Raw genomic sequence first — 12,589 nt, forward strand, 5'->3', positions numbered from 1 at the left:
ACAAGCTAGTGCCACTTGAGAGAATAATTACTGCTTCGTAAATATTGTTTAACTAAAAGAAATCAGCTTCTACCTAGCACACAGCTGGATAGGCAGAGGGAACCTAATGTTACAACACTCCGTTCCCCACTTTCTGCCGCAATCTGGAGGCATTGCGTGTTGCAGAACAGCGAGTGGCAGAACTCAACGCCGCGCTTTGCCTCGACGCAAGAGCGAAGAAATGGAAATATAAACGTAAATATTTCACTTCCTCGTGGGGGGGAACCCACAACCGTCGCGTTACATTCGAACTCTCTTGCCGCTGCGCCACAACGGCCAATATAATAATATATTGAACTATAAAAGTAACAAGTAGGTAACAAAATGTTTTATTATTGAATCATTGTCTACAAAGCAGTATGTGGGATTTTCCCTTCTTTAAAATAAGAAAATAATTCATAAATATCCGGAGTTATGTATCTTTCACATCAATACAATGTCAACATATGACACACAATGAATCAGAATGTAATCTATTTTTTATTTCCATTAGATATATGTGATGAGGCTAGATGTGGCATGGCATGGCCAGAGCGTGCAATTGTAAACGCTACAAGGGGGAGTGTGGGTTCGATTGCCACTTGATAAAATGAAACAATTAATATTTTAATTTCCCTCGCTTTGGTAACTCAACGCGCATTGCCTCCAGGATTCAGCGGAAAGTGGGAAGCGGAGTGTCTTAACAATGGGCTCCCCTTACCTACCGCTGCTAGTTGGAAATAAAACTTACTCTAACATTTTTAACCTTGGTTTTATTTTTAACATTGTGAGATGAAAGAATATGACTGATAAATTTTAATGACTTTATCAATGAGCCGTCCAGCGTTCTAATCCGGAATTAACATTCAAAGAAAGATAATGGTGATTTAATAAAATATTAATAACTTAACTAACTGAAATTGTTTAAAAAAATTGTAAATTTGTTGTATTATACTTCCTCAATATTACTCTCGATAATTTGAAATTTCTTGTATATTTTTCTATATTGAATAATAATAAATAATTAACGTGCCTTAGGTAGTAAGTTATATTTCCATTTTATATGTTTTGTTTTGGAATGGACAGTACGTTCAAAGTTCCTGATTGCGTGTTTTTGGTAAACTAAGCCAGTTGTGGCGCAGGGGCACAGGCGTGCAACTTTTAAATGCAACAGGTTATAGGTTCGAGTCCCATTCGAGGAAATTTAGTATTTAATATTTCCAGTTCGTACTTAGTTTTGAAGACGAAGCTCGACGCTGTTCCACTGCACAACACGCAATGCCTCCATACTCTCTAAGTGGTAGTAAAAACGCCAAGTTCATCACCAGCGATGGTTTCTACGATTGAAAAATCAAATAAACCTAAACCTAAAATCTAATTATTATCTTCTAATTTATGATGGGATCTGTAATTAATACAGTCGCTAAACAAAGATGGCAGAGGCGTGGGCGGTTAGTATGGGAGCAAAGCAACAAATTAGGTTAAAAGCCCATAAATTGATGTGAACGGCCATGGGTGGCGCACACGGCACTGAATTAGTCCCGGATTTTTATCACTTGGTGACAAGAAAAATTTATATACAGCGTGTTAAGGGTTTAGAAGGGCAATTGTTTATTTGTCATTAAATATCGTGAAATGAAATAATATAATATATGCATAAATAACAACATTTTGTGTTGATTATATAATTATAATCTTAGTATAAGAATATGCAAGTTTAGCATATAATAACCAAGTTTTTGTACGATATAAGCAAGATGAACGTGTATTTCACGAATACACCAATAAGAAACGTACGACAAACAAAATGAAAAATCTCTTCATGATATCTAATATCTCAAGATTAAAACCCGCTGTATCACATAAGTCATGAGAAAAAAATAATCATCGTTAATTGGTCCCTTTCATTAGTAACTCCGTGCATTCTTTGGTTCGTTGTTTTTTCGGTGTCAAATCTTTATCAATGAAAAAGGATTTCATTTTTATTTAAATTGCCTTATCATATACCTACACTTACTGTCCAATGACCGTAGAACGCGTAATGTAACGCCTAATGAGGCTTTAGATATATTCATAAATATATTTTACTTCAAATTAATCTCATTTATTATCAACCGTTCTTTGACTTTATTATCGCCTTAACACGTTTTGCTTTTAACGCCAATATTAAATGTAATAATCATTTCCGTTCAAAGAACGAAACCAAAAAAGTACAGACGGACCGAATATCTACAGAAATAAATACTAAAGTAATCAATAAATCTAAAAGGAATACATAAAATATCCTTTAAAGCTCCTAGTTCGAAGAGAGCGGTGATACAAAGTTCGATAAAAACAAAACGACTACACCGAACCTCGTAATCAAAGTCAGCACCACAATATCAAATCGTAAATACCTCGACACCTTATCTGCCTAGACCGCCTCCGGCCCCACTCCCACTTAACCAAAACAGCCTAATTAAGCTATAAACAAACCCACAAACACGGACTCCCAAAATATTGAAGTCTCAAGCTGTATACTAATCTGAGAGAGCCATTAAGTGTCGACAGTTCGCCGAGAGGAGTCAGCGGGGGCTCGTAAAGATTACCAGGCGATAACCCGACTACTGCAGCATTCGGACCTCACACGTACCGTGGCTCCACACATAAATACACACAGTTGGTTCCATATCAACAAAAAAACTCGGCGATAAATTTGGCGCCCCCAACACGTAAATGTTCTTAATTATAGTGTAATTTCCGGGGAGTGTTTTCCTTCTATCTAATCTGGTCACTCTTGTGGTCGCTCCCAGCCTCCACGGATAATGGTCGTTATTCTGATATCGATTATCGGTCGGGTTCAACCACTTACAATACTTAAAATTTAAGTACATCTTAATACGTTTCCAGATATGCTAATGGCAATAATCGAACTGGTGCTCGATATTTTAGACGGCTTTGAGGAATATCTTAAATGTTCGGACTGACCTTACTACTAATATGTTTTTAATTTATCAATTGGTGGTAATACTAAAAATATATTGAATTGAATTGAAAGATCTTATTTATGCCGTTTTTTATCTTTGCAATGCTATTTAGTTTAGGTCATAAAGTAAAAACTTGAACAATCTAGTGAGCGAAGTTCGATTAAAATGTTCCGAGGCCAGTCGTGGCCCAGGGGCACAAGTGTGTGATTGTAACGCGACAGGTTGTGGGTTCGATTCCCACTTGAATATTAATTATTTTCATTTCTTCGCTCTGGTTTTGAGGTGATGAGCGGCGTTGAATTCCTCCAAACAATATGAAAAGCCTCTACAATTCAGAAGTAGGGAGCAGAGTGACTTAACACTCCCTCTCCCTATCTTGCTACATAGGAAAGATAGTAGAAAGCTGAAACAAAGAAAAATAATAAAGTATTCAAGAAATAATCGAAACTTAATATATTTAACGTACTCCTATCAACATTTCAATGAACAATGTCGTCAGTGTCTTCGAATTCAAACATAATATATAGTCCTCATTCAACTAATCGACGTCTCAAGCACAAAATCGTTGGTTAAGGTCATATCTTTCGGCCATCTCGTAGAAAGCTCGCGAGATTGCTTGTCTTGTTGAATTCAAACATCTCGTTCTATCCTCGATTGTAAAATATATATCCGTCTCACTAAGTGCAAGGTTATTCCACTTTTATTTTTTCTCTTTCCCGACGACAGCCGTCCGTCCGTCCGTCCGTCACGAGTGACAGGCGCGCGCGAGCTCCCGACAACCCGCACTTGTCACTGTCGCCGGTTGCCAACGCCAAATTAAAGAAAATTCCCTCACTACGCTGAAATAGGCTGCGAGTCCGCAATAACTTTTTACTTTAAATTACCTTTAAGGAGCATACGTACATGCATTGATTACCTACAAAGCGCTATTAAGATAATTAAGGAAAGATATAAGAAGGGCTTCTGTGGTTTTTTAGGCTAACGTTTAAAATGTACAGCTGTAGGTATGCCTGTCACTGACATGCCTTTATCTTATTAAATCTTGATAAACGGTGACTAATATGTTTTATTCTCACATTTCTTTGATTATTTCTTTTATTCATGTTAAGCTCTTATATAGCTAGCTAGCTAGCTAGCTCTTATATCCGTTTTATTATTAAAGAACACATTACTCACATTTGAATTAATAAAAATAAATAAATCAGCTTCACCCTGTATCTCGCACACAGCAGGGTAGGCAGAGGGACCTTAGTGTTAAGTGTGTGTGTGTTGTGACAGTCCGTCCCCCTCCTTCCGCCGAATTCTTGAAGCATAGCGTATTGACTGGCGGAACTCAACGCCGTTCCTTGCCTTGACACCAGAGCGAAGATCGAATCTACCGTCACCTTTTGTGCCCCTGTGCCACGACTGGTTTCATTTAAATTAATTTAATATTAATCAAAGGTTAAGTACAAAAATTGACTGCACAGAACACTTGTAACGGAGACGTCGTCGATTGTCGTTATCCTATTGGTATGCATTAACAAAGCTAATTATTCCCATTAAAAGGGCATAATCCATTGAAATGAACCATTGGAGGTAGTTTGAATAAAGCATTCGCGTTTTGTGCGCGGATGAATGACGCTCGGCCCCTTCCGGTGGGTGGCTGCTGTCACAACACGCGGTGCGCGTCGCGGACGCACGGCCCCGCATAATGAGACGCTTACTCGCATTAGCTAAAGAAATTGACAAGTGAACAATAGCGGGTCGAAGGGAAAAAGGAACGCGAAAACTGCAGAAAGAGCCGGCCAGTGTCGTATCGTATTACCCGACGTAAAATATCTGGGGGAAAGGAATGAGAAACGATCGTAAGCGTTCGCGTGCGTTCGGTAGCGTGAGAATGCTCTTTATTCGGGCGGCGACAGCGGGGCCCGTCGGCCGCTCTGGTGGGATGTCGATAAATCAGTACCGCTGACGCTGCTCGTGCATCGCCCGCGGGTCACAATGGCCGCGCTGTCACCCGTCACCCTGACGCTGACCGTCCACCGTCCACCCCCACTCACCCCGCCCGTATTTATTGCGCTAAATATTTGAATTAATCAGATGAGATAAATGCTCGCGTTCGTTTAAACATTCCGATGCGGTCGCGGTGACAACTCGATGTATTGTCCTTGTATTGAACTGATCCGCTTTTTAGTAGCTATCAGTTGTTTTTTTTTTTCTTGTAAGTAATTGCCTTTCTTTCGAGTTTATTCTAGATATATTTACTACTAGCGGCCCGTCCGCAGCTTCGCCTGCGTGAACTACGTTATTATTAAATTCTGTCTCCATGAGTACTTACGTCCTATAAGTGACGTCCTTGCAAAATTTGAGATTCCTAGCATTTGTAGTAACGAAGTTTCATACAAACTTTCAACCCCAAAAACAACCCCTTAGAAGTCGAATATTGCAAATTCCCGTCTTAGCGAGCACCTACGTCCTATAAATAACTCCTACGCAAAATTTGAGATTCCTAGCACATGTAGTTTCTGAGATTTCGTGATGAGTGAGTGATCTTTCGATTTTATATATATAGATAAACACAATGCATAAATACTATGTTAAATTAAATCAAAAATACAGCGATATAATCTGTGGTCACTACGAGTGCTATAAACACGGCGAGATCGTTTTATGAGCGGCGCGCACTGCCGGCGCGGTGGTAAAGGTGGCGCACATGTTTATGACAGTGAGTTCGCGCGACACCCGATACTTGACAGCTCGGCTAGGAAACATCACATCCCATGTTTCACTCAAGTCTTTAAGTCAGGGTTGTGGATACGTGCAAGAATTCATATGAGGCTATTTTTTTTATATTTTTATGCACAATTTTTATAACTATTTTAATCTAAGGTAGATAGATTTTGATCTAAGGTAAATAGAAAAAGACTTATACTCAATTTTACTAAATTATGCTAATCTACATCGTCGTCGTGGTGCTACTGTAGTTAGTTGTGTATCTTATTAGAAACGATGATTATAGGTTTAAATTTCACTCAAATTAACCAAATTAATCAAACTACTACTACATAAAATTATCCTTTTAGCATAGATGTGGTAGAAAAGTGATAATAAATATTATCTTTAATATTTATTAATTCAGCTTCACGCTGTATCCCGCACCCAGCAAGGTAGACAGAGGGAATCTAGTGTTAATACACTCCATTCTCCACTTCCTGCCGAATTCTGGAGGCATTGTGTGTTGAGTGGAAGAAATGAAAATATAAATTTAAATACCTAAAAAAAGTTATTCTTTAAAAAAAAAAGTTTTAATCAGACCATTCCAACATCTGCCATTGGTACAGTAGACAAAAAGGTAGTGTCGGTAGTGTCGCATCCGTATCAAATCTAAAATTCCTTCGGGTTGCGAATGAACGGTTAATTTAAAGCCTGACTACAGAGCGAAAAGCGATCGGTATCGAGAAGCGAGTTTCAGTTTATCAGTTTCTAGTGGACTTCGTACGTCCGGTCATTGTGGTACAAGTGGTGGTATGAAGAAAGGGAATGTATTTATATTAATTAATATCGAGAAAATAGAACGGTCTATTTTTTGGTACCAGTAAACTGCTGTAACATTTTCCGCAACGTGACCTAAACATTCAGCCTTTCAGCGTGACGTTATTCCCTAGAGCTCAGACTTTCCTCAGACAGAGCTTTCGTGTTAAGTGGAAGACCTGAAAGCCGCACACATATCACAAAAATCAAATAGAACCAACTGAGTGGATTTCGAAGGTGTGTCGAACTGGGGAACTCTATTACTGGTATAAAAACTCCGGCTGTAAGTTGAATCCCGCAGAGTCGGCAGAGAGAGTTAGGGAACTATAGTATTAACATAGACAATCCGGTCCTGTTAACACATTTTCTTTTCCCTAGTTTACGCTTAGTTCTGAGGATTTGAGTGTTAAATGGCGAAACTTAACAGCGCGCTTTGCCTCATAACCAGAGAGAACAAAAATAAAAAAAATAAATAAATATAACTATTTCATGTCTTCGAGTGGGAATCAAACGACACTCCTCAAAACATCTTAGTATTTTGTTATATTTAAAGATTATTAACAATTGGAACTAATCGCTCTCACCTAAAGCTTAAACTGTTTTGTTATAAATAAAATTAAAATTGCAAAGTTCTCAACGATTTCACATATGGGCTGTAGATGATCTCGAAGCTTATCATCTGACGTGCGCGGCACTCCGCGGTATTCGCACTCTCTTGTATCAACATAATTTATGTCGCTGTTCCTATTGATTAATGTTTGTAATTGGCTCAGGGAAACACATAAAAACATTGGAAGGTCTTATTACCGATAATTAAGTGTGATTCAGTACTTTAATACTTTAGAAATGCCCTACCTTGAAACTATGGCGGAGACCTCATTATTTCCAATACTTCATAAAAGTATAATAATGACAGAAAATATCTAGGAGACATGAACGTTGAATAATGCATTTGATGTAAAGATTAGGAGATACATATAAGCCTAATAAATGCTAGAATTATTTGTAAACTCCTGCAATGATTAAGCAATTAGCATTTTTATAGTGGATTTTTACTCATTTACGGATCTCAAGTAAATAAAGTTTAGTTTAAATAGTTTTTTTTTATGATAGCTCAAATTAATAAAAGAAAATCTTATAATACTAACTAACCTACTACAAATTCTGTCAATTTATGCGACTTGCTACGATAATTTTTGTTATAGAAATATATATTTACTATTTTCTTATCTGCAGCCTGTGGTTCTGGATTCAATCTTAAAACACTATAAAATAAAGATAAATAACTGCTGTATTTCTTTATTAATGTGCCTTTATATCTTATTCATTCGTTTCCAACGTATTTCTTGCAAGAACCGGTTGCCAAGTTCCACCTACCGTCATTGTAGTAGGCACTTGTTGCAACAAAACTAGTTGTCAATTATCCAATCCGAGAAAAGTGCAAACAGCATTGTCAAGGGACGGTTGCAGGGCACGTGCTCCTGATTGACTGCTCTGAATGGCAGACCGGCTTCCAAGCATTTTGTCACAGCAAAAACACGCACGACGCGTTATGGAAGCCATACAATCTACAAGTGTGAATCAATTTCATCCATCGATTTTATTGATTGATCGACAATTTCACTGAATTATTCAGATGGACACGAATACCGACATTCCACACTCTTATAGGGGACACGGCAAAAAGCCTCGTCATCGAGTCCCAAATATAAGGTCTGATGGACGTCGTGGGAGTGGCTCGATAGTGTGCATATTTTGAGATTGGAAACGATAGAAAAACGGGAACGTTTGGTGATGAGAATGTCATGTCCCTCGTTCCCGACGACATATTTGCGAGTCGGGACCGCGTTTTGCGATAATTACAGCGCATAACGCGGGTGGAGCGCGAGGAATGCTTCGCTCTGAGCTCACCGCCTCGGATTTATAATGACGGTTGAGTGTCGCAGCAGCGCTGTCGTATCGACAGCAACCGCGCGGGGCGGACCTGTTCCCATGCCGCCTCTCCTCCTCCCCCTTCAACGACGCCACTTTTTCCGATAGCCCGCTAAACGACTAGCAAAATATCTCGAAATTGACATTCCTTTCATAATTCCATCCGAAGCATATCCACTACAATGTCTGGCGAAATTTAATCTGGCTGATAAAAATACTCATGAAATTCACCGACGACAACACTGACGTGATGTAATTACCGTCTGAATTCTGAGTCGGATGGGTGTGCACTCTCGCTTTTTTGTCGCATGTCAATTATATAAATTGTTTGTGCAATAAATTTTGCTGTATCTCTTTGGACGGGTGGCGGTCTGGTCATGGCGGAATGCAGCGACGATACAGCCCCGCTCTCCGCGGTATACGGGCCAATTAGCATGGGATCGATAGGCGCGCCCGATGCCCATCTCCTGTCAACTGCACCGCATTGCGTAAGCTGGTTATCTAATCTCAACTTAATGAATGCCTTGCTATTATCACAAATTGAGTTAACTCCTATGCTAAATAATAAATATCTAAATATATTTTTTCGAGAAACTCAACAATATTACAATATTTTTTGATACGTCACATAAAAATATTTAGGTCATCGTTGCTTTTAAGAAATATCTCATTGCACATGGTTGTAGGTCTTTTCCAGGTCCATTTGACAAAATGGAGCATATAAATATTTATTTAATGGAAATATATAACTTATTTACGTTATGTGAAATATTTAAATGTTACATGTACGAAACAGCTAACGAGATCAGAATATTTGTTATTACTGATGCTTATCTCAATTATTATTTAAACGGTAGTTAAGAACAAATCTCCGAACATTACGAACATTAAACGATCAGTAATTCGATACTGGCTGCTTATCCAGCTATTAAAATTATTTAAAGCTATCTATATGTCTGCAATTTCCTTTGCATTTTAAAAAAAATACATGTGTAACAAATACACGACGTTATTTAATTTTTAACTTCCTCCTTTCATGTCGGTATTAATTACATCTTACTTTTCTCTTTAATTTATACGCAGTTTCGTAGAAGTCATTCGCAAAAGTTTACCAACGAATGGCCCGTTAAAATTTTTATCTCGTCAATGGATAATTATAAAATATATAATTAAAGTTACATGAACTTAATGAAATTTAATCTGAAACATTAATGGGGATCAGGAAGGATATGTGTGTACTTATAAAATTGAATCAGGTTCTACATAAGAGTACATCTACAGTTAATTTAGACACGCAAGAAGTAACCTATTAAGGAACCTATCCAAATTTAAGTCATCAATTTAATGATATAAAGTCATCGACCTAAACAGAGTCCATTTAGACGATGTTCGAAGCTCTTTGAGATGAGCACAACAATTTTCACATTATTCATGCCATCTGAATATTCCAACATCAGTTTCACCCACCATTAATTGTTATAGCCACCTTAGCTTACACATGGACGTGGAGACAATTTTTTTATTTATCAGTGTTGAACCTAGGAATATATTTTTTGAATTGTAAAATCTATATGAACATTTAAAACGTAAATATTGACTAAGATCGAGTAAGGTACTTTTTTTTTATTATACGGCGAAAAATATTTTCTTATACCTATTTTGGAATTCAGATTTTACTTTCATTCTTTAAAGGACATTGCTATGAGGCGGTTTTCTGAAAATTTACCTATAACTTTTTATTTAAATTACATTTCCTTACTCTGATGTCGAGGCAAAGTGCGGCGTTTAGCTCCACCACTCAACAGACAATGTCTTCAGCGCAAAATGACAAACGGAGCAGAGAACTCTTAACACTAGGCCCCATCTGCCTACCTTGTTGTGTGCGGGATACAGCGTGACACTAAAAAAAACCTTACTATTTATATGAAATGATATTCCTTAAATAATTAATAATTTGCTTTCTGCATGCATCTTATATCATGATCATCATCAGCCTGTACTCGACCTGAATCTTATATACGACATATTGATCATTCTTAGCAGCCGTGTGTCACGCCAACATGTTTTATTTAACAGCCTTCGATTCGTGAAGCCCATCGTAGTTTATTGCAGCGGCCGTGTGAATATTGATTTTTGGGTCAACAGCTTCACTCATTGTGTTGGTGCTTTATGCTTCAGCATTTTATTCCCCTACAAGCCCTAGAGCATTGGTGTGACGAATCGACAGCGGTGTTCATAAAATTGTGAAACGCTATTGCGTAATCTCTAGGTTTATTGCTATTTGAATGAGCTATTTCATATTTTGTACTAAAATTTATTTTTAGCTGGAAATTTCAATTGTCGAAATATTATAAACATTTGAGCATTTTAAATAAATGTTAAGGTAGGAATAAAACTTAGTTATTTACTAAAATGGAACCGTAGAATGAAATATTTTTTTTTTTTTAAATATAAGTAGTATTGTCTTAGGATATATCGGTGCTCTTAGAAAAAATGGAACTTGGAAGCCAGTTGGAAATTAAAACTAATTATTTTGAAGCTTCTTGTCCTTAAATTATGGGTCGCTGTAACTTCGGGTCCCTGAAGCGTAATCATAAGAACACACATACGTAGAGAAATCCAATTTCAATTTTAATCTATAAGTTAATATATTTGTTTTAGATACCAGAGAAACGGGGTTTGTGAATGCAATCACGGCGGCCGGTGTCACTTATGCTATTACAAGAGCATGTACTGCAGGATCCCTTTTGGAATGCTCATGTGAAAAGGTTAGTTTAAAAGATTTTACCAATTAAGGCTTTATTTTTTACTTTTGTTAAAATTTTAAGTAAACGTTGAAATAGTGTTCTTTAAATGCCTTTATTGTTCTTAACTATTATGTCTAATAATTAATTATATTCAATTATAAATAAATGTTTTTAAAGAAACAAATAATTGTTATTATTTTTAGGAAGTACAAAAACCACGTCGTGGTAGAACAAAAGTACCACAAGTTCCCACTCCCGTACAAACAGATAGGTGGCAATGGGGAGGATGCAGTGATAACGTCCGTTTTGGTTTACAAAAGTCCAGAGAGTTCATGGATAGTCGATACAGAAAAAAAAGCGATATAAAAACTCTAATCAAACTTCATAATCATAATGCTGGGAGGTTGGTAAGTTTTTAGGAATATAACAGTTAATTAATATATATGTATATTAAAATTATTAGTCTTCTGTTAAAAAAATATATTTTTTTTTTATAACTTTTATATATTCGACTTGTAAAGAAATCTCTTTTCGTCTTAATTATATAATTCTGCTAATAACAATTATTTTCTTCTTTTAGGCGATTAAAAATTACATGAAAGTAGAGTGTAAATGTCACGGCCTATCAGGCTCTTGCACGCTAAGGACCTGTTGGTGGCGGATGCCTGCCTTTAGAGAAGTAGGAGATAGACTGCGTGATAGATTTGAAGGTGCTGCTAAGGTGACAATGTTTTTATTAATATTATTTGAAATAAAATATTTATATTTACATTTCTTCGCACTGATGTCGAGGCAAAGCGAGGCGTTGAGTTTCGCCACTCAACTCGCAATACCAGAATTCAGCGGAAAGTGGGGAACGGAGGAACTTAACTCTAGGTACCCTCTGCCTATCCTGCTGTGTACGAGATACAGCGTGAAGCTAATTTGATTTGGTTTGATTTCATCTACAGGTAATATCCAGCAACGACGGCGATAGTTTTATGCCAGAGAGTCCCAATATCAAAAGACCAGGGAAGAAAGATATAATTTATTCTGAAGAATCACCAGATTTTTGCTCTCCAAATCTGAAAACTGGTTCTTTAGGAACTGAAGGACGTCAATGTAATATTAGTTCAGCGGGAACAGACAGCTGTGACCAACTCTGTTGCCGACGAGGATATCTACAAACGACTGTAAGGGAGGCTGAAAACTGCAATTGTCAGTTCAAATGGTGCTGCGAAGTGATATGCGAGACGTGTTACGTGAAACGAGACGTACAGACGTGTGTTTAATGTGATAGATATTAAATTTTAAATAAATATTTATAAGAAAATGATATTGTTTTTTTATATCTTTAAAATATAAAGAATAATAATGACATTACAGAATTTTATATTAATATCGTGCTGACAACGTATCTAGCTTATGTAGATA

General features: G+C 37.1%; 1 protein-coding gene across 2 annotated transcripts in view; it reads left to right on the forward strand.

Annotated features, from left to right (window-relative positions):
- The window catches only part of Wnt6 (Wnt oncogene analog 6), a 44,865-nt gene extending 32,376 nt beyond the window's left edge, over positions 1-12,489 (forward strand). For both annotated transcript variants that reach the window (XM_085189874.1, XM_085189864.1), the window contains exons 3-6: positions 11,091-11,197; positions 11,380-11,583; positions 11,757-11,897; positions 12,127-12,489. In XM_085189874.1, the coding sequence (XP_085046000.1) occupies positions 11,091-11,197; positions 11,380-11,583; positions 11,757-11,897; positions 12,127-12,447 (773 nt within the window). In that variant the 3' untranslated portion in view covers positions 12,448-12,489. The remainder of the gene's footprint in view (positions 1-11,090; positions 11,198-11,379; positions 11,584-11,756; positions 11,898-12,126) is intronic.
- Positions 12,490-12,589: the final 100 nt, after the last annotated feature.

Source organism: Heliconius melpomene, chromosome 1, assembly GCF_056956725.1.
Source record: "Heliconius melpomene rosina isolate 202511_hmr_F chromosome 1, ASM5695672v1, whole genome shotgun sequence".
In the NCBI taxonomy this organism is placed as follows: Eukaryota; Metazoa; Arthropoda; class Insecta; order Lepidoptera; family Nymphalidae; genus Heliconius; species Heliconius melpomene.